Source organism: Corvus brachyrhynchos, unplaced genomic scaffold (assembly GCF_000691975.1).
Source record: "Corvus brachyrhynchos isolate BGI_N302 unplaced genomic scaffold, ASM69197v1 scaffold115, whole genome shotgun sequence".
NCBI lineage: Eukaryota > Metazoa > Chordata > Aves > Passeriformes > Corvidae > Corvus > Corvus brachyrhynchos.
This window is the reverse complement of record NW_008239553.1, coordinates 20,919,956-20,947,924: the sequence shown is the minus strand read 5'-3', so window position 1 is coordinate 20,947,924 and position 27,969 is coordinate 20,919,956. Positions and strand designations below refer to the sequence as shown.

The 27,969-nt window shown below is 37.0% G+C and overlaps 1 protein-coding gene across 1 annotated transcript in view; it reads left to right on the top strand.

Moving 5' to 3' along the window:
- BAZ1A (bromodomain adjacent to zinc finger domain 1A) overlaps positions 1-27,969 on the top strand; it is a 72,121-nt gene that overhangs the window by 26,120 nt on the left and 18,032 nt on the right. Inside the window, exons 4-18 of the mRNA XM_017741639.1 lie at positions 1,052-1,195; positions 7,663-7,764; positions 9,790-9,877; positions 11,616-11,750; positions 12,288-12,387; positions 14,385-14,551; positions 15,335-15,430; positions 17,755-17,893; positions 18,324-18,470; positions 20,742-20,837; positions 20,964-21,188; positions 21,853-22,018; positions 22,283-22,345; positions 23,413-23,591; positions 25,185-25,793. Coding sequence (XP_017597128.1) covers positions 1,052-1,195; positions 7,663-7,764; positions 9,790-9,877; positions 11,616-11,750; positions 12,288-12,387; positions 14,385-14,551; positions 15,335-15,430; positions 17,755-17,893; positions 18,324-18,470; positions 20,742-20,837; positions 20,964-21,188; positions 21,853-22,018; positions 22,283-22,345; positions 23,413-23,591; positions 25,185-25,793 — 2,456 coding nt within the window. The remainder of the gene's footprint in view (positions 1-1,051; positions 1,196-7,662; positions 7,765-9,789; positions 9,878-11,615; positions 11,751-12,287; positions 12,388-14,384; positions 14,552-15,334; positions 15,431-17,754; positions 17,894-18,323; positions 18,471-20,741; positions 20,838-20,963; positions 21,189-21,852; positions 22,019-22,282; positions 22,346-23,412; positions 23,592-25,184; positions 25,794-27,969) is intronic.

Genomic DNA, 27,969 nt, shown 5'->3' with positions numbered 1-27,969 from the left:
GTTTTGGATAGTACTGCCTGCTTGCAGAAAGACATGTTCAAGAAATATTTTGATATTCCTTCCTTTTTGCCACTGTTCAATTCAGATAGAAGAACATTTAAAATTTGTCATGGATGTTGTGAAGTTTGTTTGTTTTTAACTTAAGTGTGACACCACACTAATTCAAGCCCAGGACTTCATGTGTTCTTCATCTTACGTATTTCAAGTGGGAGTTTTTGGTGCTCAGAGAAGAGAATTATTAGATGTTCTTTTTCCCCCTGCTTTGAGCTTTTAGTGGTAGAATGTGACAATGTCCATTGACTACAGCAGTTAATTTTCATGAATCAGACAAGGCTTTTGGATGTTAAGCTAAAGAATAGGAACCATGGCATTCTAGAAAGGGGTGAAAGTTAGTGGTTAAGAACCAGCTATAGTACAGTTACCCAGCATGAAGTGTTGATTAATTATACTTTTTGATATGTAGTTAATTCTCCCTTTTATAACTAGCATTCAGGATGGCAAAGGAATAGGCTTGTTTTGTCAATTGTGTGTATGCCAGATGGAGCCTTAATATGTGTCAGCAGATGAATGGGCCATTATTAAGATTAGATGCATAATGATCATTTCAGCCTTGTTTATTTAGGTCATCGACAGTAGTAGAAGATGATCTCGTACAAGTAAAAATACTTTGGGATCTGACAACCTTTTGCTTTTCTTAGACTGCTATGAAAATAACATAGAAGCTTTGTTGTGTAGTTTTAAAGCAACACACTAAATTAACTTTTTCGTTTACTTAAATGAGAACTGAAAAAAAACCTCACAGCCACAAGTAACTTGATTTGTTTTCCTGAGAAGTGAAGCTGATAGCTGTATAAGCAGATTAATTTCTCCATGGTACTTATGAAATTAATATTTTACCAAGTGTTGAGTGCAAGGCTCTTAGTTACTTATTTACTAGACAGTAAAGTGTTCAGTTATATATGTATTCTTAAAATAATATCTGCTACAATTTTAGACTCCTTGTACTAGTGAAAGACTTTTGACGTTAATAAATGTCTGTGTTTTATTTCAGGTTGCAGTGTAAGGTTTTGGAAGTCATAGCTCCAACCCATCACAATGGAATGGCGAATGGCCACACCGGCAGTGCTGATGGGGACACAATTGTCATCAGCGACAGTGACGACTCAGAAACGCACAATAGCTCTGCACAAAATGGGTACATGATGCTTTTACTGTATGTCATGCAGACTGGGTGGAAATGAGACTAAAGCAGATGTGTCAGAGTCTGACCAAAACAAATTACTTGATCTGTATGGATTGGGAGTGTTCAGAGAGCTGAAGGTTGACAAGCTGAACATTCAGAGGTGCCAGTTATGCTAATGAACTAGAAAACTCTGCATTATGAGAAGTGGAATACCTACCAAATAATCATTGTTAATGTCTTGCAATGACAGTGTTTTTGCTGCGAGATAGTGGAAGAGCTGTGTTTATCTCTTGGTAGTTTTCTGTGCTGCAAAACCTGTGCTGCTGTAGCAGAAAGTGCAGCCATGTTCTGCATTTCTGGAGTCTGGTGTCACTTCACTTCCATCATGGGCCTAAGAGTTGAGATTGCTTTATGACAGGAGGACACACTTTTACTGGAACTCTCTGAAAACCTTCCCAGAGACTTCATGTATTTGTCCAAAAAACCAAATACATACAAAGCTTTCTTCACTGTGCATGTGTCCATATAAATATGTCGTTGTATTTAATGAATTTGATTATGAGTTTAGGTGCAGTTGAAACTGTGTGTGTCCTGTCTTGAGGAACTTTCTATAGGCTGGAGTAGCTTAATAACATTGAATAGGAGAGCCTGTTGGCTGTAACCGTGGTATTTATTTTGGAGTATCCCTTTACTGACCAGTAATTGAGCCTATCCTAGCAGTATAATGGGATGAAAGACTTCTATGCTTCATAGGCATGATGATGAAAGGGGAAGGTTTGAAGTGGGCCCTAATCTAGAATCTAGCAATGTACAGGCTTTGCATGAACTGTTACTGATTTCAAGATGTCACAGGGATGCAGAAGTTAATCTTGTTGATTGCTTCATGAGGAAGTCATGTCCTGACATGCCTAGAATAACTAGGGTGGAGCTCCTCACTCACTTCATTAAGAAAATAACGTGGGATAAATAATTTTAAAATTTTTTTGCTGTCTCTTGAAGGCAGTGTCTAAGTTGTCCATGAAGATGTCCTATGTATTTGAAAAAATAAATGCATTTTCAGTATTCCAGAAAGCATGTGGCATTTGAAAGGAGGTTATTCTTGGAATTAGGCAAGCATGCACAGAGCTGACTGTAGGATTGGTCCTGTTACAGTGCTGTCACTTCCATGCATGCAGAGCTGGTGGTAAGGCTTAAGTCTTGCACTCCCAGTCAGTCTGTCGTTCTCCCCAGCTGATGAGTTACTTGGACAGTACAGAGAAGGGAGGGAAAATATTTTCTTTCTGTTAGAAAGGGAATTCTTGTGAGAATATACAGACTTTGAAGCAGTGTTCTGTGACATATCTAACTAACATTTATGCTACAAGTTAAATTGCAAACCTCTTGTGGCTTTAAAGTGCTTACTGGAAGTTTTAAGTGAGTCTGTTTATAACAAATGTGAGGGTGTAATAACAGTTATTTTCTAGATATATTCTGGGTATATGCAGACTTGAAAAGTATTATTTGCTATGTGTAAAACCTATCTGAAAGTAAAGCATTGCTGTGAATTTTTGTATGCTGGCAGATAAGATTCTTTATACCATTGCTCATAACAGTAAGAAATCCCACTGAACTGAATGACATTGTTTTGCAGCCCTAATCTTTCAGAGACTATTATTTTGCTGTTTATGGAGAGACTTGCATGTGAAAAGTATGGATGTTAGTCACCTTGGGACCAATGTCAAGTTGATATGTGCAGGACAGTTCTGCCTCAGCCTGCACACAAATCTCCAGATTTTGAGACCCAGCCTTTGTGCAAACCTGCAGTGCTGTTAAACAATGGTACAGCAGATGCTCAGGGTGTTTGTGAGGGAGGGGGAGGGGAGCCCAGCACAGATTGATAGGCCATCTGCAAATATTTTTCCTAAAGAATCTGTAAGGCTAGAGAATCTTAACTGAAAATAGATGTCATTAGAGAGATCCCAGCCTTTCTGTGACCCTACTCCTGTCTGTATGGAGCAGAAATAGCCATGTAGTCTGTACAAGTGTTCCCGCTGACCATTTCTGTTGTGTTCTGCAGTAAAAGTTGGGATGGTACAGGGAGAAAGAGTCTGTAATGCTCTTTACTTTCCCTCCAAAAAACAGGCCGCTTTTTAAGGCCTGGGTTACAAAGCAGGAGGTAGCAATCTTGTGATTTCTTAAAACATTTATACTGTGCCCTGGGAGCCTCTGGTACCATAGGTTAGTGGTCACATGGAATAGCAGTATTCCCACCTTAAACTGCTAGACTTTTAAAGGTGAGGTTGAACTCTTGTGTTGGCTTTAGCACTCGGCAGCAGCCTGGAGGTGAGGGGCTTTTGCTGCCAAATGCATACAATTCAGCTGCAACTTAATTATTCATGTCATTCCTTTTGCCAGGGCAGTGAGTAGTGTGAATCATCAAGCATCATCAGAAATACTAGAAAAAAATATTTTTGGTTTATGAGCTGGTTTGTGGCAGTAAATTTGGATGTTCAATTTGAATTAAAGTTTAATTTTGGGAAAGTGCTAATTGTTTCTGCAAATTTTGGGTTATAAGAGAGAACAGTTTTTGGAAATAATGTCAGTGGAACCTTATCATCCAGGCCTTTTACCATCTTCAAATGAGTTTTTTAACTTTATGTGGAGAAAAAATTATGAACTGGATATGTCAAAATGTGGGCATAATTTGTCATTAAAGCTATACAAATATCTTCAGTACAGTAAAATCTTTCTTCATCTTTAATTCTTACCTTTCCTTTCTTCTCTCATTCCTCCATCACTTGAATCCAAGAATAATAATGATGGGTATTAGTCCTCTTTATATTATAAGGAAAGACAAAGTACTTGGATCAAAGACACGTTAAAATCTTCACCAAAAAGTTGAAAGTCAGGATTTTGTTACAAAATGGTGTTGTCTTGTCCCTAGAGTGTTGTTTTTAACAGTCTTCAGGTTGCTCTGTTTTGTTGCTGAAATTTTATTTAAGTTACAGGAAATATTTGAAATTCCAAATGGGCAGTTGTTATTACTGCGCAGGACAGTTTCTTGTCAGTGGCAACCTTCAAAGATGTGCAGAGGCAGCTTTGCTGTGGGGATCAGTTTACTGCCCGGTTACCTCTGTGTAAGGCACGAGGAGACCATAAATGATTGTGTTATTTAGCTAGCATTCTTCAGGGGAGTTTTTTCCATTCCCAAATTTAGTCAAAGAGAAGGAGAAAAGCTACTGCCTCTTCCTGAAAAAGTGGGACAGCAGTCATTTTAGCAGTTCAGGACAGCGCTCCGGATCCTCTCTCAGTATTTTTCTGTGCAATTTTTCTACTTCTGTTAATACAGTAAGATAGAGGTAGCTGTGGCAAGACTCAGACCAGATGGTGTAGATAGGTGTCCTGGACAATTGAGAAGGACAAGATTGAGGGAGCAGGGTTTGCTTAGCCTAGAGGAAAGGATGCTTGGGGGAGACCTTACCATTTTCTACAACCACCTGATTACGAGGGTGTGGTGAGGTGGAGGTTGGTCTCTTCTCCCAGGTAACAAGTGACAGGATGAGAGGAAATGGCCTCAAATTGTGCCAGGGGAGGTTTATATTGGATATTAGAAAAAATTTCTCCACTTAAAAATCAGACATTGGAATAGGCTGCCCAGGGAAGTCATGAAATCGCTGTCCCTGGAAGTGTTCAGAAGGGCATGTGGATGTGGCACTTGAAAATGTGGTTTAGTGATGAACAGGGTTGGTAGTTGGACTCGATCCTAGAGGCCTTTTCCAATCTTAATGATTTTATGGTTCTAAGGTCTCAGAAGTTACGGTACTGCTCCCTTAGTACCGTGCTGTCAGGATGTAGGATAGCAGTACTGTAGGAAGAAACTTCTGTTCAGGTCATGTGGTCAGCATGCCAAAGTAATCGAAGGCTTGATGAGATGATTACCTGTCAGTGGTTCAGTACAACCTTATTAAAAATGCAGGATTTTGACGCAAGTACTAGCCACATTCACTTGAGTGCGGTAGAAAGTAGTGTAATATGGGTGAGTCAGTTGCAGTTTTTACCTACTAAATTACAAAATACTATGTATTTGGTTGTGTGTCAGAGCTATGCTGTGAAGATTTTTTGTAAGGGATCTCTGCTATGAAATGGGTCTAACCCTTTCTAACTCCAATGTGTTTTATATAATGCTTTACAAAATGAAATGTAACCAGAACTAAGAATATTTTTATGCCAAAGCAGCTAGATAATCTATATAATTTTTAAAGCTTCTATGTGAATTGAATGACCTTTTTCTTCCTCTTCTGCAGTAAGCAAAATTTTTACTACAAATTTGGAAGAAGATATCAGGAATATATTTACTTGGGATATAACTGGAAATTGAGAAACTAAGCAGAAAAAATGTAGTGTGTTTTGAAATTATGTTTGGGCTATTATATATGATCCACTGAAGTTGAGAAAGATTTACTCAAACTAAGAAGTAAAGATTAACAATAGAGTTGAAAATTTGATTATTCTTTGGGCTCTGAATTTGACTGCAGACAGTATTGAAGCTTAGAATCTGTTCAAAATGTATAAACAAACTGATATACTTTTGGTTTAATATTGGTACTCTGATGCCTTTTATTTTGTATCTGAACATCATCTGTTTGGGTCATTCTTCAGCTTATTAGACTAAAGGACTGGAAATGCAATGGTGTGTGAGGTGCAAGTTTGTCTTCCATAGTATCCAGAAATTCCTAGGGACAGCCTTCATTACTTTAGCTTTCCTGTCTTGAGGCTGAAGATGGTCTTGGAAGACCAAGCCATGGTATGACCAGAATATGAAGGCTCTTTTAACAAACTTATGTAGAGATGTTAAGATCTTGCCAGTGGATGTACTGGATTACAGTTGATCTGTGTTTTGCTGGGTGGACTTTTTTCTGTTATATTTCTTAAATTCGATTTGGTCCGACTGACTCAACTTGAGACTTCAGCAACTTGAGACTATCGTGCAAGACAGTGCATGCATATCACAGCACTTCCCTGTAGGTCTAGTAGATGTGTTGCTGTTTCCAAGTCTGTCTTGTTTTTTTTGTCAGTCCATTTATTATTAACTATGCTGCTAATTTAATCATTATAAACTATTTTCCTTGAGAAATTTGCAAATTCTTCTCATCTGAAATGACACTAATGGTGAATATTGTTTTCATTTTGTTTGTATGAATTAATGTGTTTATTAGACATTGGAATGTTAACATTTCTTGTATTTTATCTTTCACAGAGTTAGTGGGGGAAAAACAAGAATTGTAGCAAATTTCATTTTCAGCAGCCTTGCAAAGTACAGTTCTCAATATCTTGTGCATGTTTTTCACAAGGCTAAAGAACAGCAAGTGATGTTCTGGTTTATTTTGTCACAAACTCCACCTGAAAGCATTTTGTAAATGCTGGAAGGGCTGACAATGATGAAATGCATAGTTTTAAATCTCCTAGTTCGTCTACTTAGGTACTTTACTTACTGATGAAATAAGATGATGACTGAATTCTTCCTGATAAAGCAGTACAACTCATGATTACAAACTGTCACCTCAGGTGAAGTTAGTTCTGTTGTTTAATAGCAAAATGCAACATTATTTAAGTAAAGCCTTATTAGTTTAGCTCTGTTCATGAAGTCTGTCCATAAATACACTACTCCTTTGAAAGTATGTTGTCTGTGGCAAAACCCCTCTCATGTAAAGGAGTGATTATTTTGGTAGCACACCAGACCTGGGTGTTATTCACCTGGGAGGAGGGAGGAGGTGTAACAAAACAGTTAATGCTCTGTTAAAACTGAAGAAATATTTCCCATGAGGAGCGGAAAAAATTTAGTTCTCTGTAGCAATACCTGTAAAAGGGAAGTGCACTTTGGCTAATAAAGCATGTAACCTTGTAAGCATTTATTTTGAAGTGTAGATATGTTGCCTTATGATTTCTGTTACTTTCTGTTATGTTGTTGGTAAAGTGTTTGGTTTGGGTTTTTTTTCTAGTGTTATTTTGGAAAAATATTTTAGGTGTTTTTTATTTGTTTTGCAACGCAATTGGTAGATCAAGAGCTACTATTTTTATTCATTTGATTTATTTGTGTCATTTGGACTCCTTCCTCATCATCTTTTTCTCCTTTTTCTTGTCTTCCTGTTGCCATCATGAGTTCTGAGAGTACAAAGGAGACAATTTTTTGAAGTATAGGAATGTTACTTGTCTCTCTCTCTTCATCCTTCCTTCCCTTCTTATCTCCCATTTCCTTGCTAAGAAAACATCCCTCATTGTTCTTCCTGTTCCTTGCAGGAACTGGTTTTGATGCAGATTTAAATATAGTAGCAGAAAAGTTGGCACAAGTTAATAGGCCAGCTTTGGTCTTTGGTACTGGTGGAAGTTACAAGCTGGGTATTTTCAAGAGGTCCATTGTGTAGGCATATAAATGTATTAAATGTGTACAATATGAGGCTGATGAAGTGTGAATGTAAACTTTAAATTTTTTTTTTTCCTAGGGAGAAGAAAGCCATAATTGATCCTTCTTTGTTCAAATACAAAGTCCAACCTATTAAAAAACACCTATATGAACCTGTTGTTGTTAAAGCATCTCAACTAAGGTAAAAATTAGTATGTGGAAGTTAAAACTGTACTTTATAACTGTGAGTTGTGTGAGATGTTTTTGATATAAAATGGCATTTTAAAACAATGTTAGAGCTGTTAATTAAAAGCAGTGGAACAAAATACTGTACTACAGGCCTTCTGTATCAAGGAATCCAAGCTTTGCTAGCATTAACACAGGTTCCAGCTCCTTGCAAGTCTCTGCTTTCGTTGGTGCACAGATGATACCTGCTGTTGTTGTCTGCAAAAATTGGATCAGTTACCCAGTGTGCAACAAGCCAATAATTACACACTCAAGAGAGATGCTCGTATTTATTTATTTCAGAGGTGCACAAGCCTAGGTGATCAGTGGTATTCCATAAATCACGCACATTTCAGCAAGCAAAAGAATCAGTGTTCATTGGCTACAAGTTACATAGTTCTCTTACTAATTACTATTCTATTTTCTATTGGTTAATGATTCCAATTAATTGATTAATTATTGCATCTTATGGTACTTAGTCCGCATGCTCAGTCTTTCTCTTTTGAGTCAGTGGGTTTCTTGGGTCGGTGGTGCTGCGTCCGTGGCCGCAGATCTCCCTCTGCAGAATTAGCTTTTACCCAGTTGGAGTTGATTCAGCACAATTGCCCAGTTGTATTATACTATATTATATTTCCTTGTCTTGGGAGTTCTGCTAGATGTCTTTGTGACCCCTAAATTCTGCATTCTTTGTGCCCACTGTCAGTGGGCTTTCTTCTTCCCAGGCTTTGTTAACCTCCCCCCAGGTCTGAGACCACTGAAGCATGTCCAGCCCTAAACCTTAACAAAGCAATTCTACTGTTGTTGCGGTGACCCAGCCAACGCTGCATTTCCTTCTGACTGAGGACACTTCAGAGCTCGTGGAAACGAGCCAGGGACAGCATTATACCAACAAATAATTTTTTTTTCTAACACCTGGACATCACTTATAGTAGCTAACAACCAAGCTCTCTCTTTCATGTCTTAAATTTCCCTTGTTGATTAGGCTTGAAGGTATACAAAGATCAAACATCAAAGAACGTTCTTTCTTAAGAAAATTTTTATGTATTCCACGTTTTGCACTCTGACTTCTGGTACCTTGGCTACTGTTGTGATTGATGGAATAGGGGGAAAAAAGTTTAAAAACTGTAATAATAATGAACTATTGGCATTGTGGGCACTCTGACAGCATTGCTGGTTTGAAATGTTGGAGCAGACATTGGCTATCAGATTGATTTTAAAATAGGCCTAGAGGTTTTGCTTCTTAAGTAACAAATTTGTCTCAAATTTAGCTAAAATATATGTTTAGAGTAGATTGTGCATCAAAACTTTATATTAACTGGATGCTGTAAACAAACTCCAGTTCGTGTGATTACAAGTCATTTAGTTCCATCACTAATCTGGATTTGTTTTTTCATTAACTACTCCTGTGTAGTGAAGTTTTTTTCCTTCCCACGAAGTAATGCAGCTTCCCTGGAATGCCAGGAGCCAGTAGAGTTCACACTCTCCTGTAGAAAGGAGTGGCATAGCTTGACTGAGAAGTGTGTGGATTCACCTTGTCACTTCTTGGCTTGCCCTCCCCACTTGAGAGATGTGAATGTTGCTTTCCTGCTGTCCCTGTTTGCTTGTTTGTCCTCCCTCTCTTCTGAAACAGTCAGACTTGAGTTTTATTTAGGAATTTTAAGAAGTATTTGGAGGATCTACCATGGATGAAAAAGCTATGGAGTTTGTACGTGTTTATGAAAGAGGACATAACAGAATCTTCAAAATAAAAATTGCAGATGCATAAACCAACTGTTTATGTACTACTTGAGTTCTGTTTTATTCATAAAGAAAATTTTAATTCAGTTGGGATATCAAAGAATGTTTATTAATTACAATAGTAAGGATGTTACTTATAATTAAGAAAATAAGAAAAAGATCAATCATATGGCTTATCACATGTGTTCTTGCACATATTTTTGGCTGTGATTAAACACTAATTAAAGATGTTAGTTGATAATACTACCTTTCTTTCCTAATACAGCCGAAGGAAACATCTCTTTTCTCGTGATAGACTTAAACTTTTTCTGAAACAACACTGTGAACCACATGATGGAGTAATTAAAGCTAAGGTAAGCAAGAAGAAATAATTTATGGGATAGAATATTGATGCTATTTAGTATCTTTCCTGTACAGCTGCTCAGAGTTCCTTTTTAAAACTGCATCGAATTTAGCTTTTTGTAAGTATAATACAGTTTTCCAAAACAAAAGGTGAATACTTCAACTTTTTGTTCAAAAGCAGTTTCTTAACTTCTGTTTGTAAACAAGATAGTAATTTTTCTGTACGTGAAGCATAATTCTTAATTCCTTCTTTAGCTACTAGTTTAAAAAAGTCCCCAAAATAAAAAAGAGCAGTTATCTAGAAAAATTGTATTTGTTAAAACATAATATACTTTTGCTTAGTCTAGCACATTAATTGTTTTCATTCTTCAAAGTATGCAGCTGGTATTTCTAAATCAAATGAAAACGAACTGTTTCTGTTTTGGTACAGTAAGCCAATATTATTCTGTTCTAATGCTTTTAGCTGGAAAATGCTTTAAGATAGATGGAATTCAGTCTCCAGATCTTCAGTGAGACAAGTACCAGAGTTTAGGTGGCTGGAATGGGTTTTTGATAAGGCCTAGGATGTTGAGTATGTATGTTTTTGTAATCTTGGATATGTGGTGATACTTAGTGCAACTCAGACTAAAGTTCACATCTTAGTGGGCACCAGATAACTGAGAATTTGAGCAGCTTTTCCCACAAGGCAGCAATTTCCTTTGCCTTGCTTGCTGTGCCACGAGACCGTGGACTCTTTCGCTGTGTGGTGCAGCCTTGACCCCAAAATCTTTGCTATCTTCTTGTTTTTAGAAGGTAGTAGGGTTATTTATTATGTCTGGTATTTTCTTATACAGCCATGTAAATGCTCATTCTGCACAGGAAGGCTCAGTGAGATGAGAGTCAGTGAGAGTCTTGCCTCTGCAAGTTGTGGAAAATAACAAAGGCAATTAATTTCTAAATAAGTTTGTAACTCCTAGAGTCTGTCTCTTCTAAAGAAACTGAAATAGAAGAAAATAGAGCTGAAAGGGATAAACCACCCCATTCCTTGGACTTGTTAGTGATCATGTTGACCCAGCTCACTGTACCACATTAAGAACTAGTGATCTATTAGTGATGCTTTCTGGAGCCCCAGGAAAATTGTTATTTTCTGTATATGTGTATTTGTCATCTTGTCTTTATTTGGGCTTTCTGTGGAGTGTTGTCCTTGTGCTGATTGCCTTGCCTTTCAGTTACGTGAACATGTCCTATTTGGAATGTCTCCTTTGTATCCTCGTCTGTATTGTCCAATAAGGGCAGATTTCCTGAAGTCATCAGGTTGAGAAAGTAGACTTGAAAAGAAACTTTGACAATTTGGAACAATCTTCCTCCAGAAATAAGTACTGTGTAATAGAGAATTATGTAATTCTTCAGTAAGTTAAGTTTCTGCTTTTATCTGTCAGAACGTATTCTTGACACACTTCAGTAACTCGCTAGGAAGACATTGTCCAGCTGTGTTTGCTAAAAGGCATGTAAAGAAATAACATCTTACCAAATGAAGCCAAATTCTAGTTGCAAATGTGTGCTGCATACATTATTATTATTATCCACTGGGTAGATTAACTCTTCATTTAACACTATTTCAGAGCTTTATTTCTTATCCTCAGTTAACCAGTTATGGATATGGTTACTTTTATTGTCTTCTTTTGTGAATTAATGATTGATTAATTAGCTTATATTTATAGAGAGGTAAGAATTTCACGATTAATATCTATTTTCATTTTTTTTACTAAGGCAACATCAATTGAAAAATATAATCTAGCAGAACAAAACTTCTCCTATTTCTTTCCTGATGAACCACCCACATTTGTCTTCAGTCCTGCAAGCAGACGGCGAGGGCGGCCTCCAAAGAGGGCACCTGCAAGTCTTGTGAGTAATAACATCTCTAATCCCAGATGAAGACACATCAGTGTAGTCTGTTAAGTCTTCTATTTGTCTGAATTTTCAGATCATTTGAAATGCAAGGTTGACATTGTGCTTTTTTTATTTTGAGGGCAATTGGGATACATTCCACAATTGCTCTTAAAGTAATTGCTTTGTAGTTAAGCTGGTAAAAGGGATCATACTTGATATGTTATCTTCTTATTTTTATCATTATTTCTGGGATCCCATCAAGAAACTAGTTTTTCAGTGTGTTGTGATGACACACAGGGTACTTGTCCATTCTGGGATGAATAAATAATTTGCTAAAAAGCTTTAATTTGAACTCTTGGATACAATTATGTCACTTGCCCTCGGATTCAGGTATGTCACTTGCCTGTATTTAAACACTGAGAATCTTAGGTACTGTACAACTTCATTGTGTTCTAGAGAACAGTTGAAAAATTTGGAATATCTTTTGCTGGTCATTTCTCTTTAGTTATTATGTTCTTTTTTTTCCCTTTCTACCTCCAAATTCTCTATCAGGAGGACAACATTACAGCTAAAAACACCCCAGGAAACAAAAGTAAAGTATCAAGGGAAAGGGCAAGGTTCCAGAAGCAAAAAGATGATGTGCAGGCCATAGGTAAGTTGAAGTTTAGTCATATGACCAGTAGAACCAGTTTTTGCAGGTTTGAGAGCAGGCCATAATTATAGTATTTTTGGTGTTGCGCCTTTCAAAGGGAAAATGTAATAGGAGTGTACTGCCACACCACTATGGCCAAGTGCTCCTTTCAGTGGTTAGGATGGTTGTCTCCTGATTTTTTGACATAGCTGGGGAAATGGTAGGAAGCTTGTGGTCCAACTGTGTTGATTTCTCTCTCAGATAAATGAAGAGCTGAATAATTTTTTGTAGAAGCTTGGATGGTGAAGTCATGTGTAAATTTTGCAAGCTGAAAGTATATCAATGCTTGACTGTGTAACACAAATCAGTTAGTTTTTCCATTTATGCATTTTCCTCATTCAACAATCTCAAAATTTAAAAGAACTGAAATGGATTCTGAATTTTTCTGATGTAAAAGAGCACAAATTGCTTCAGAGATTTTTAGTTTGGACTGATTGAATTATTTTGGCTTAGTTTTGGCCTGTTTCTGATCAATTTAAATTTGATTTCAAATGAAGGAAGGGGACCCATATGCCTTTTGTTTAACTAGATAAACTGGTATGCCTTCTTGAGGAGACAAAGCTCAGACAAGGAGATATTCTTCTGGATTGTAAGCACTCATGTCCTTCCTAAGGAAAGGCTTTCATCTATGGAAATATTTTAGTGAACTTCTGGTTCCAACCTCTCATTTATTTGAACATAGAATTTTTTAAGATGGCAAGGACATTTAGAAATTACCTAGTCCAACATCTGCTTAAATAACTGCAAAGTTTTCTGATGCTGCTTTAGGTCTTTCCTTTATAGGAGACGGGGACATGAGAATTTCATGTTTTCCATTAAATTAGAGTTGTTCACATTTTTGCACAACAAGTATTGTTCATGTGCTAGGAATGACAGCGTAGAATGAGATGACAGCTGATCAGCATCAAAGCTTCTTCCTCTCTTGTGTGGACAGAAACTATAGCTTCTAGAAGTCTAGTTAAGACGCATTTTCACAATGTGAAAAGGTAGCAAAATACCAAGTACCGTGAAAAATGAACCTTCTCAGTATGTTGAAGACCCTGGGGATCAGCTTCACTGCATTTGTTTGCTGGGTAGAGACATTGCTGGTATGTGCAGTAGCTCTCTGTAGAAGGAACCTAGCCCATTTTCTGAATATTATAGGAAAATACAATAAAAATCTTTCTTTTTACTACTATCCACTTGGTAAGAGCGAGGAACATTTTTCATTTCATTCACTTACAATTCTAGCTTTCCTGTTTATTCAATTAAAACAGTAAGACCCCCTTTTATTTGTTAGCCTGTGTGTGGGCTGACAGGCATTGTCTGTCCACAGAAAGTGGAAATTTGTATCCTGTTGTTATTCTACAGATGACTACAAAGAGATCTGCATCTCTTCAGGCAGCAGCATTTATAATCATTTAAAGTTCAGCTTAAACTGTGTAACTGAAGTAAAATCTGAACAAAACACAGAAATACTATATAGGTTTCAAATGTATTGACTGCAGTAATTCAGTAATAACTAAATACTTAAAGATCACTTATTTAAAGGTTTTTACTATCACAGATACTTCACGGTTGTGTGCCACACCTGGTTGTGACATGCTTTTATTAACCAGTCATTACTAAATATGTTGCTGTAATTATATGTTGGAATGAGTTCTCATCTTTATATGTCAATTGATAGAAACCAGTAAACAAGTAATAACCTTCTTTAGACTCATAAAAGCAGATATATTTAACTTTATTACCATGTTGACAACCTTGTAAAACATGTCTAATTCTTAGGCTTGAAACTGTAAAGAACTTTCTGTAAAGAACTTTCAAGTGTTTGAATATCTGGTTGGTGTGGAAATAATTCAGTCTTCATAACAATATCTTTTTCATATGGTAATTATAAAAAGATCAGTCTGTTTATCAGTTAAAACTAATATTTTACAAAAGAAAAAATAACTTAGGTTTGTTTTTTTCCTTTATAGCTTTTGAAAAAGCTAAACTAAAACAAGAGAAGGCAAATGCTATAGAAGCTAGGAAAAAGGAGAAAGAAGATAAGGAAAAGAAGAGAGAAGAATTAAAGAAAATTGTGGAAGAAGAAAGGATGAAAAAGAAAGAAGAGAAAGAGAGACTCAAAATAGAAAAGGAAAAAGTAATGCATTTGAAGTATATGTGTTTCATATAGGAGCAATATAATGGTTTTCTAATTTCCTTGTTTCTTAGTCGATGTTTCGAGTTATTTTCCATTAATCATTTTCAATTCCTAGAAGTGCACTTCAAAAGAATAGGCAATTACAAGATTTGATTATGGGTTTGTATTTCTGGATAACATTCTCTATAATTTTAGTTTACCAAAAGTTCATTTTGAATTTGAACTTATTTCTGAAGTAATATGGTGGGTTTGGGGTTTTTTTGCTAATAATGCATAAAACGATTTGATGGTTGTCTTCTTTTTGAAGAATCTCTGCTGCATCAGACTGACAGCATATCTGATGCTTGGGGGTTTCTGTGTGCATTCTCTTTGGATGTAAATGGCTAAATAACTTTTTGTCAATTGAATATGAAGAAATTACATATTCTACTATATTTTACCACAGCCACATTCACTATCTTATTTTGATGGTCCTTCTGAGGCAACTTTCATAAATGCCATCTAATTTTTGATATTTTTTCTTCGGCCACTTCCATTAAAAAGAAAACAAAACCCAAAACACCCCCCCCCAACAAAAGCAACAACTAGTCCAACAAAGTATCACCACATTTAAATATTTTTGCCAGTATCATTTTATACAAAATAAAAATTAATAGATCACTCCATTCTAATGAAATGTAATGTTTTACTTTTCAGTGTGATTGAATAGTAAGTGGTGCAGTTTTAGAAATTGCAATGGGGCTATGTAACGATATTTTATACACAATTGTGACTTTTTTTCAGGAAAGAGAGAAGCTGCGTGAGGAAAAAAGAAAATATGTGGAATACCTGAAACAGTGGAGTAAGCCTAGAGAAGATATGGAGTGTGATGACCTTAAGGTATGATTGAATTTGGAATAGCTGTAGATTGATTAGATTCCCTAATGCAGAGGCAAACCTAGATCTGATTGGAATGCTTCAGGCTGTGAGTCATCTGCAGTGTGTAATACTTATTTCCCAGTGGCAATGTTAATAGGATCATCTGCATCTGCATTTTCAACCTCCAGAAAAGCTTTACAGGCTGTGCTCAGTCTACAATGGAGTATTTCAAAGTGCTGGCATTACTGTGTGGTGGGTATTGAGTATACCTGATTCTTCTGTTAAATATACAAAATGAGCTCACTTAGAACAAACGTGAGTTGCTTAAAAGATTTGAGTAATGAAAAAACTAAATTTTTGGCTGCAAAAGGTGGAAAAGACATTGGCTTGTTACTTCCTGTGGCATTCTTTCGATTTAAACTATAGCAGTATACTATGTATACTATAATATACTATATATATCATGTTTATTGAGCATCTTTCATGATGGTACTGGAAACCTGTAGAAAGTAACAAGAATTTGCTACTCAAGTAACTTAGGTTTCACACAAGAATATAGTGTGGCTGTACATAACAGAAGATCTTCCAGTGTTACACATTTATGTACACTTTATTTGGATTAATTTTGGCAGGAGATAGTGAAAGGAGGCAAATTGTCAGAAACACAAGGATGAGAGTTTGCGATACACAAGGAGATGTAACAGAAGTGCATGGAGGGCAAGTGGAAATAAAGGAGAGTGTTACATGAATTCAAGTGAAAACACTGATTGGGAGGAATATGAGAGCTGTATGTATTTGCAAGGAGAGCTGTATGGCCATTGAAGATGGGAGTGAAAACTCTTAGCTGTGTAGAAAGGGAAAGGAAGCTGAAGAAAGGGAAAAAGACCATTGCTGAAAGGGGAGAGCAAGCTGTGAAAACAGTGCTGCTGTGTTTCTACTGGAAAGAAAAAAGGAGAGGTGGAAAAGCAGTGTCATCATTACAGTGAGACACTGCTGCTCTACTCTGCCCACTCTACTCTGCCAGTGCAGCCTCACCTTGAGTGCTGTGTGAGTTTTTGGGCACTGCAATATAAGAAAGACATGAAGCTATTAGAGAGTGCCCAACGGAGGGAAAAAAGGATGGTGAAGGGCCTGGAGGAGAAGCCATATAAGGAGTGGCTGAGGTCACTTGGTCTGTTCAGCCTGGAGGAGACTGAGGGGAGACCTCATCACAGTCAAGTTTCCTCGTGAGGGGAAAGGGAGGGGCAGACACTGATCTTTTTCTCTGTGGTGACCAATGACAGGACCCAAGGGAATGGCCTGAAGCTGTGTCACGGGAGGTTTAGGTTGGATATTAGAAAAAGGTTCTTCACCCAGAGGGTGTTTAAGCACTGGAACAGGCTCCCAAGGGCAGTGGTCACAGCACCAAGCCTGACAGAGTTCAAGAAGCATTTGGACAATGCTCTCAGGCACATGGTGTGATTCTTCCTTTACGTGGATGGTTTTGAAGAGATTCCCTTCTCTGGAAATTTATGAAATGCCTTACTGTGTTCTTCTGAAGCATAGTATTCAGCTTTCTTCTTTTTAATATTTGTGAGCTACCACAGTTGTGGAAAGGAGACATCATTCTGAAAATTGTTCAACTATGTCTGCTAAGAAACAGTAAATGAAGACAAATCTTAGAGTTACATGAATATACAGTAATTTCAAAATCAAACTTGATGTTAGGCGCTGTCATCTGTGATTTGGAGGTGGTGTCTCTGTTAAGTGGTCTTGTGTATATATGGTTACATCAGCTCCCTTTAACATGTCTTCAGCTACCGTAAGTGCCTTACAAATGCAATAAACCCAGTACCAGAACACGCAGTTGTTAGACATGATCTTGCATATCCTAGTATTAGAAGGGCGTGTTTTGTGTGAACGTGTTGGGTTTTTGTTTGCTTGTCTTTGCGAGCAATCATAAGTAACTTTTAAGAGTATGTTTATTTTTGCTTGTCTGGACAGTTCAGGAAGCTGAAATTCAAAACTCTTGTGAAATAATACAGGTATAAAGCAAAAATCTTGACAGCCCATGTTATTAAGTTGTGGCAGGATTAACTTCATTTAATAAAGATACAAACTTCATGGACGTGAATAAACTTCTTTTTGAAAATTTTACATTCAAGTTGCATGCTCACTGGTTTCCAAAGTTAGTGCTATCACCACTGTTACCATGATAAATGATTATGTCCTGTGGGACTCTTTTTAGTAAAATGTAAAGAAACTCAACAAATACATTCCTTAGAATAATACACTCTTTGGTTTTAATCACTTGTGTACTCTGCAGAAACCAAGTACTATATTAAGTGGTCCCATTTGGTTTGCAGGAACTTCCCATTCCAATGCCAGTGAAGACGAGACTTCCTCCTGAGATCTTCGGTGATGCTCTGATGGTTTTGGAGTTTTTACATGCTTTTGGGGAACTTTTTGATCTTCAAGATGAATTTCCTGAAGGAGTGACTTTAGGCAAGTTGTCATTTATGTGGCAAGATGCCCCATTTTGATGGTTTCCCTTCTACCAACCAACCAAACATCTTAAGTACACACAAGTACCACTGCTAGAGAATTTTCTGTGTGGCTTTAATCTGTCAGTGCTAACACATGCACATCAATCCAGTTTTCAGTTCACGGTCAACTCCATGGCGTTTGTAAAATGAAAATTAATTTTGGTGTACAAGTTGTTATTCTACTTGTACTTTTTTTCTTGCAATTGTATATTAAGAAAACGTTTTGTCAGCACACTTTCTGACACCATCATTTTAGGAATATATGCAGTAAATTATGGAAAAGTAACTTAATTATCATACCTGAAGGAAAAAAATGTTTTTATTTTTCAGTACATAATTTTTTTTCCAACTTTGCGGCAAAAGTGACGCTTCTTAAACTTTATTCACAGAGGTTTTAGAGGAAGCTCTTGTAGGAAATGACACTGAAGGCCCACTATGTGAATTGCTGTTTTTCTTCCTGACTGCCATCTTTCAGGCAATGGCCGAAGAGGAAGAGGAAGTGGCCAAAGAGCAAATAGCTGATGCTGAGACCAAAGGTCAGATCCTTAATTTTACTGCTGAAAAGCTGAAATTGCACTGGAATTAACTTTAAGCTGCATGATTTATGGCATTCCTTTGTTAGCCTTGCCTTATTATGCATGGATATTATATGTAAATGGGCTTGTTTTTTCTCTTTTATCTGAAATTAAAGCCTTAAACTGGGCATGGACCACAGGGTCTGCAGGGAGTAGAGAAAAAGGAAGCTCATTGTTACTAGGATTGTATCCAGCAAAGCATAATAAGCTTTTAACAGCATTGCTTGTGTTTCGGAGGTGCAGGAAGCATCTTTACCCTCCTCCTCTTCCTCCAGCACTGCTACGTGTTTCTCCTGAGGGTCAGGAAACAACTAATTTTCCTAAGTCTTCTCAAAGGTATCTGTATCTATAAAAAAATCTGTACCCAATTAGATTAAAAACTAAAACTCCCCAGCACAACTATAATGGAGAATTGAATATTCATTGTTCTTCAAGACTTGAAGGTATGCATCCACAGCTCCTGGATACTACCATGTGTGTTCTTTCAGTGAAGAGTCTCGCAGTCACTCTGACTTTGGTCTTCGCTCTCAGGCTGATGATACACCCATTTTCAGAGGCATTCAGTGTGCACTAACCACTGATCAGAAGGAAGTGCAGGCTTTGTTCAAATTTGTGGTTCTGTGTTTTTGGGTTGCCAGATTGCTGACTAAAGGAGAAGCTTTGACCCATCCTCCTAGCCTTTATTTCATTAGGGGTAGATAAATACATAAGAGCACTCCGTGTTTGAGGTTGAGTGAATTCCATGGTGCCCCTACAAGCCAGCTGTGGGCGCTATCTTCAGTAACAGAGGCTGCTCTTGGTAGTTGAATAAAGTTACAGATTTGATACAGTGTTAATAAATTTAGACTGTATTTTAATTACTGTTGAATTTAGTAATTAAGCTATATTTGTTAACTGCTGAGCGTATTGCCTTGGCAGTACAAGCAAGGATTCCATTATCGGGTAATCATAGAATAGTTGATTAGATTCTATATTATTCATATGGCTGATCAGAAAAAACATAATGTAACTCTCTTATTTTAATTTGACTTCATGGGACTGCCATGTGCAAAAGTCTGCCATTTTCTTTGTCATTTAGGCGAGCTGTGGGTAAGGCACTTCATTTCTTATGTTTTACTTACCTCAGAACTTTCATTTCTTGTCACTCTTGTTTAGACATCTTCTTTCCCATAAAAGAATTACACAGTCTTGGCTTTGTAATTCTGGCTAACCAAACTAGCAGTAGTCAGCATGTTTGCTCAGTTAAATTCTGTACAGGCAGCATTTCTGCAACGGAGAACACCATGGATGTGTGGTTTTTGGGTGTACAGTACTTTCTCAAACTGTATTACATAGTTAGAGTGAGAGGGGAGGTGCAGAGATTAATTTTGCAGTGTCTGGGTGACAGTTTTCAAGCAACATTCATCATCATACGGGACTGTTGTGGATTTGCATTTTATGCAGTCTTTGTGGTTTGACTTGGTGACTTTAACTGCTTAATAATTTGGATTTAAATAAAGTGAAATTGTTGAAACAGCATACAGTGCTAAAAATACTCTGTCAACCCTCTGGAGAAATACCTGTAAGTGCTGAGGAAACCTTTGTTTAAGAAACAGGAATTTGCTGTTTCTCCCTTTCACTTCCCTGCTTTCCTGGTCAGTTTGCTTATGTATGGTGATCATTAAGTGCAGGTGCTTGGTTTGGTGAAATACGATTTATTTGTAATGTCTTAGTAATTGTGTTTGTGCAGAGCAGGCTGTATCGAAGTTACAGATAGAAAGTATAAAGTGAATGGTGATAGCCAGTATCAAAATATGTGATTGGTTTGAGTTAAGCTTCCTAAAAACAAAATTATGGTAAGAAAAACAGTTCATTTGAGGAAAGGAAATACAGGTACTCTTGCATTGCTACTTGTCTGCGCTTTCGAGCGTGTTCCTGGATTTGCTTTTGCTGCCTTTTATGTTGCCGTTGTGCATGTTTTGTGTGTTGCGGCTGCTTTAACAGCTTATATGGTTCTTGCTATATATAGCATGCGATGCATGTCCTTAGCTTTTAGCTGGATTTTTTTAGTCGCATTTAAAGATCTGTAAATTTTCATTTGGATGTTGAATTGAGTTTTGAATACATTGATGCATCTGTAAATATCATCCCTCTTTTTGCTTTGTCTGCAACTCTTAAAACACAGCTTCCTTTCCTCCCCTCCACAGTACAAGTTTTAATTTGCACTAGAATAAAGTGTTTATTTCCTTAAAGATTTAACAGAGGCTTTGGATGAAGATGCAGACCCCACAAAATCTGCACTGTCTGCAGTTGCAACTTTGGCAGCTGCATGGCCCCAGTTACATCAGGGTATGTGTGGGTTTCACTTCTTGTTTTGTTACTTTTATTATTTTCCTCTGTATTTAAAGCACTGTTTTTATATTTATGTACATTTAAATGTCTATAAAAATGACTGTTCATTCTTCTCAACTGTAGGCTGCAATTTGAAAAACTTGGATCTCGATAGCTGCACTCTTTCTGAGATTCTCAGACTTCACATTCTAGCGTCAGGTGCTGATATAACATCAGCCAATGCAAAATACCGTTACCAGAAACGAGGAGGGTTTGATACTACTGATGATGCTTGCATGGAGCTGAGATTAAGTAATCCTGGTCTCTTGAAGAAACTTTCAAGTACCTCAGTATATGATTTGTTGCCAGGTAATAAAAGACAATACATGTTAGAGATTATTAGATTGCTCATTAAGTGATCAAGTTTGCAACTGCTTCAGACCAATAATGGTCAAAATTTACTGTATCATAGAATAATTGAGTTTGGAACGGATCTCTGGGGATCATATGTAGACCAGCAGTCATCCGCTATGCTTCTGTCCCCACAAGTGCATCCCACCCCATCAGAGACTGCAGAGCTAGGCAGTCTCATTACTTCTGAGTAGCTTTTTTTTCATCCCATTTCAAAAGTGTTGGTGTTACTTGCAGAAGGGGATCTCCCTGGAGGAAGAACTGAAGTGTTTGATTCAGCCCCTGTTTTTTTTTCCCCTGTTCTCATTTGGGTCTTTTGTTCACTATTTGGAAATGGGGAAAAATTTCTATCTACTGTTCCTTTATCTCTATTTTGAAGATAATACTGCATTTTACTACTTCTTTTGGTGGCAAAAGTTAATAAATTAAAAATAAAGGCTTGTGTGTCTGAGCAAAGCAGATACGCTTTCAGGAAATGTCTCTGCAAGTGCAGCTGGTGCACTACTAATGTTCGTTCACTTGTTCTTGAGTGAGAACAAATCCAGTCTGGAGTCTGTAGGAGTTAGGCTTATTATCAATTGTATCAATAGTGAAATATAAACATTGGTCTAAATTTTATTAGGAGAAAAGATGAAGATCCTTCATGCTCTCTGTGGGAAACTTCTGACTCTTGTCTCCACTCGAGATTTCATTGAGGACTCTGTTGACGTGCTACGACAAGCAAAACAGGAGTTCCGGGAATTAAAGGCAGAACAGCATCGCAAAGAACGAGAGGCAGCAGCAGCAAGGTAGAACTAGGATATGGAAAACTAAATTTTGGTGCTGCAAGTGAGATTAACTCCTCAGTTGCAGCAGGCGTATGAGAAACAATAGTAATCTTTCTGTTCTGTGCTGGTTTCCTGGGACTGTAGACAGGAGTGAAACAGTTATGCTAAATGTTGTTTTCCCATGTTGCTGCTAGTTTTGGATGATGTTTTAATATAAAAGAAAAAAGATGTGGATAGATCAGATAGCAGATTAATTGCAACTGGTTTTCTTTTTCTTACTATTAGGATACGTAAGAAAAGAGAAGAAAGGTTAAAAGAACAAGAGTTAAAAATGAAATTAATATTACTGTTTCATAGATCATATAGCACTTTTACAGCTTCGTGGCCAGACCCCACATGTGTAGTTTCATTGACTTGATCATATACAGAGGTATGTTTTAAGTACATAGTCCTTAATGTTGATTTTATTTTTCTTTATAGTGCTGTAGAATTGGTTTATGAAAGTGATTTATTTTTAAAATCAACTTGTGTTATACTCGGAATTCTGTTGAAAGCTTGACAAGAGAAAATTGCAATATCTAGGTTTTTTTGCATTGATTTGTCTTGCGTTGATATCACTTCTCTAAATATCTTCATACAGACCATTATAGTTCATTTTTGAGTTGAGGAATTGGTCTGATCTGAGCTAGATAGTACTAATCTCATGTAAAAATTTATTAATCAAATTTAATAGCATTTTTAAAAAAAATGCTGTGTTATGCCAGGTGATCTCCATACAACCAGAGGGTTTTTGTTATGTTAATAAAACTGTATGGGTTCAAGTCGTAAGATTCAGGCATATGCAGCTGTATATGATTCCAGGAAGAAAATCAAGCAACACTATATCTTTGCCTGCATGACGAAGATAGTTAGGTAAATAAATCTGCTTGTAAAGGGTGAGCATGGGCCAAAGATGGATTTGTGCTATGCTTTGGAAATTATAATAAAGAAAAAAAAATAAATGTTGCCCTGTGAAAACTGCCTGTGTTTTCTGGATGTTTTTAATTATATTTGCTAAATGAGGCAAAAATGTGTTATCAAGCATTTTACAGAATGGTATACATTTTGGGGAGGAAACTTTGCTTAGACATGAAAAAAATTTATATCAATAGAACTACACTAAGATGTCTCCAAAAAAGACCTGATTATAATAATACTCTTCAAATGAAAGGGTACCAAAGAGCAGGTTTTAGTCTTTAATACAGAACTTCACATTTACAGTTCAGTGGATTTCTTTTGGGCTTTAATATAGCCTGTGACTTACAGTTTATTTTTTAAAAGCAGTATAGGTATTTTACTAGCTTAAGTACTTGGGAGAGAAAAGTACTCTTTGTGTCAAAGATGCCATATTTTACTGTGTATTTTTCATCATTTAGCTTATATTGCACAGTTGGTAAGTTAGTCAGCTTTTGTTTATTTTGTTGTGTCAGGGAGGAGGAACGGGAAGACCTCGATACTAGTACAGAGAGCAAAGAGATGGAACGTAAAGAGCAAGACATGGACACAGTCACAGAGGATGAAGAAGAGCTGGGACCAAACAAAAGGCGACGAAGAGGTATTGCTATAATGAATTTGTTTGCATACCTGTATTACCTGCATGCATGCAGCTGGCAAGCTCTTGTGTTTTATAGTAAAAGTATCAATCTTTGCTGTAATTATTTTTTAAGGAAAAAAAACCCACACTCGAACATGAGCATAATGGGCTGTTAAGTACATTGAGCCAGCCTGGTGTAGTTCTTACGGTCAGCTCTATGTTCTTCCACACTGCTGTTTTTTCTTGTCTTCCATACTTGCTGTGTGGATTCCTCTTTTGTCTAAAAAATGTTAGGATGTTGCCTAACAAACTATTATAGGTACTTGCCCTCATAGGAGCTGTTGTAGGAGTTTGGTCTAATAGGAGATGGTGTAGGTTTGATACATTGTTTTAATTTTTTTTTTTTTTTAGTAAACTGCAAAACCAACTGGTATTTCAAAAGAAAATGTTAGATCAGGCATTTGGGTGTAGTTTGCCTTTGCTAATGAAGCAGCATGCCTCCTATACAAGAATAAAATCAGACTTACGTCTAGATTTAATTTCCTCAGCAGCGTGCTAGTAGGAGCTGCAGTGCAGTAAATGGTGCAGCCTGCTGTTCCTAACAAAACATAGATGTCACCACAGGAGGATGAATTGTTGATGGCTTTGGGCTGCTAGCTCATCTGTCTTTCTGCTGGGAAGGCTTTGTGCTGGTGTCTTTGCCAGTGAAAGTCCTGGATGATTGTGGACTGAAGTCGAGAACTTGTGCAGTTCCTAACAGTACCTGGGATGGAAATTCTGAGTCATCCAGTAATACAGATTTACATGTTTACTACAGTTTTGTCATGAGATCCTAAACAGAATTTCAGGTTTCTCAAATACCCATGTTTGAGCCATTGTGACTGGATGACAAAGAAGTGTTTTTATTTCATTCCTACAACTAGGGAATTGAAGGTAACACAGGGAACACATAGAGCTTGAGTGTTCACAGCACGTTTCAGGTTGCATGTATCAATTATGAGACATACTATTGTAGATGACTACCAGGACTTAATACTTTGTTAAACTAAAGATGGGAGCTTGTACAAATTGAGGGGGGAAAAAAATAGTTAATACACTTAAAAATTTAAGTGATCAAGTAAGATACCAGAGTTTGCCATAAAAGCTGTTATGTAGAGATTCTGGTCTTTCTGAGACTTTTGGAGTTTTAAGATCTCATCATTTTGAGTATGATAAATTAAGTCTAACTCATAGCTTGTATTCAATAGTGAAATTGCTACAATTTTACTTTATCATCATAAGATGTTTCTATAATATATTTTTGAGTTCTTAAAATTTTGGTTCTTTTTGTATGATATTGAAGATGACAGTGTCAGTAAGTGAGACTTAGTCTAGTTTCTGCAAAATAAAGGTGTAAGTGGCTGCCTATTCAGTCAAGGGAATGGGGGTTAATCACTTGAGTTTTTCTTTAATAAAACCAGTATTGTCTCTTGACTGAGCTGATGGTCTTTGACAGTGTAAATCTAGATAACCAGAAAGGACCCGAACTAAAACTTGCTCTTTACTTGAGTTTTCGCTTTAAAAAAAAAAAAAAAAGTTGTAAATGAATTGCTATCATACTTCTTTTAACTTTAGGAAGGAGAGGGCAAAATGGATATAAAGAATTTACAAGACAAGAAGAGACCACTTGTGAAAAGAGTGAACCCCTTACTGCTGAAGATGAAGAAGCTTTAAAACAGGAACAGCAAAAGAAAGAGAAGGAACTGTTAGAAAAGATTCAGAATGCAACAGCCTGCACAAATATCACCCCGTTAGGTCGAGACCGTCTGTACCGACGCTACTGGATTTTCCCTTCTGTTCCTGGATTGTTCGTAGAGGAGGACTATTCTGGTCTCACAGAAGACATGTTGTTGCCTCGAACCTCTTCCTTTCAGAATAGTGGACAGTCTTGCACAAATGAACCTCAGGTATTCAGTAAAACTGGAGAGTCTTTGAAATCCTCTGAATCTACCTCCAATATTGACCAAGATTCACACACCAGTGTTGTCGTAGAGGTGCCAAGGCCAGTATACAAACCAAACCGTTGGTGCTTTTACAGTTCTCGGGAACAACTGGACCAACTCCTAGAGGCTCTCAATTCCCGAGGACATAGGGAGAGTGCCTTAAAAGAAACTCTTTTACAAGAGAAAAGTAGAATATATGAACAACTAAGCAGTTTTCCTGTGGAGAAATTCCATATTCCAGGTACATGAAAGGGTCTTAATTTGCTTCTACAGATATAACTTCTATATAATAGTATAGAAACCTCTAATTCTAATTTAATTGTAATTTCTAACATCTAAGAATTATTCTTTAGCTTTCTTTCACTCGATGGAAAACATGTTTGGTTTTTTTCCTTCTTTCCTTTTTTTTTTTTTCCCCTCCCACCACTTGACAGACCTTTGTGGTATTTTCTGGTTTCTCATGCTAAAAAAAAAAGGCAGTGATTTGTCTGTTATCTTACTGCTTAGTAAACTGGGAGTGGCTTTTAAACAAACAACTTTAGGAAGTAATTTTAGCTTTGGAAAAAGATTAACTGGGGAATAAAATTTAATATGAGCTACAAAGTAGCGTAGCTGCGTTGGTTGTTACATGGATTAACTTCAGTGCAGTGGCTTTTTGTGATGTTACTCTTTTCTGGGTTTTTTTTCCCTTTTCTTGCTTTGGCAGACACTCAGTACAGAAGGAAACAGCAGGATAGCAGATGTTTTTATGGGTTTTTAAACATAGGAGTGTACTGAAAACCATCCTAGACCTAGAATTTAGGGGTTTTTTCCATTTTCTCCTAGCCAAATATTTTGCAATTTATTGGCAAGGCATTGGTTCCCATCACTGATACAATTTTACACATACAAGCTTAAAGCTGGCATATTTATGGCGTGTTGGTGGGTAGAGAATGTTACCAAGGTGAGGCTCCCTTGGGTAATGTTTAAGAAATTACATTTTGTTTTTAATTATGACAAATTACCATGAGGATTTTAGGTTATCTGTATTCGGGCAAAGGAAAATTATTCAGAGCAGACGCAAATTCTGTTTTCCTGAAGTGTGTATGGTAGGACATGCTGTGGGCACATCAGATACTGCTAAATTTGTAACTGACCTACCATTTCTTTTGGTGGAAACTAGCAGAGGACAGAGGTTTTGTGTAGTAATTAAGCTATATTTTGAGGCCTTTCTTCTATATTTGGGGTTTTTTTTGTGAGAAAATCTCCATCATCTTCTGATACATTTGAGTTTGTATGTATGGTTCCTTATTTTCTTAATTGCTGCACCTTTATCTGTATTTTGTGTTGCTTCGTGTGAAGCAACTTGATTTCCACATAGATTTTTCTTCAGTTTCAATGTTAGAATTGTAGAATAACATCGGGAAAAAAATTAAGGCAGCTTTGAGCTTCACTTTAATAGAGATCCTGGAAATTCAGATGCAGTGGTCCAGTACCAATGGTGCCACCACTGTGATAAGCAGGAATAATAGCCACATGTAGATGTGCTTGGTTGGGAGTTTTTTTGCTGTGGACTCCAGGTGTTGCCCTGTTACCTTCACTCAAATGACTTGCAGGACAAGAGAGATTCTCCTGCACTGCAGGCTGTGCTTCTGCCTTTTCCAGTTCCTGCTCAAAAGAACATGGAAATAAAATTGATATGTGCTGTTAACTTGATTTTATTCCAGTATCCACTAACTTTTCCTTGTCAGTTGTTTGAAAAGCAGTTGCTGCTTTTCTGATTCTGCTCAAGAAAGAATACTGCATTTTTTCTTTGCTTTTAAACTAGAAAGGACATTTCCCACATCCAGGCATTAGAGTCTATATTTTGAGAGTATTTGCATTATTACTTTCAGTTACAGGGAGTTGTTTCAGCAATTGAGAGCACCTTAGGAATTCATTCTGTGCTTTCTTAACAACAGCTTTATGGTATGGTATTTATTAAATACCTCTTAAATTCTTGCATGTACCTTCTCATCACTGCACTCAAAAGGTTTTAAGGTAAATCCTGTGAATAAAAATGTTCACCACCTATGCAGACTTGCAAGCACTAATTTAGAATTTGGGCAAACTTTCAGCTCTTTACTGTGGCTTTTAAGTTTTTGCATGAACTTTGAGTTCTCTTAGGAAGAGGTTTTTACTTGACAGCCTATCATCATCAGCTCTCACCTTGTTTTCATAAATTATCATGTTATCTTGCTCGTTTCCCCCTGCGTTTAATTAGAGGGCACAGTTAGTCTCATCTGTTCCTGTATCGTCATTTCTTTTTGTTTTAAGGTTAGGTTTTTAAATGAGATTTTATCTTGTCTCATTCTGTTAGGTTTTATGATTTTCAGTTGCACATGCTTACTTTAAGTGTTTCTATGATAAAGATACATGCAGGAAAGACAGTTGAAGAG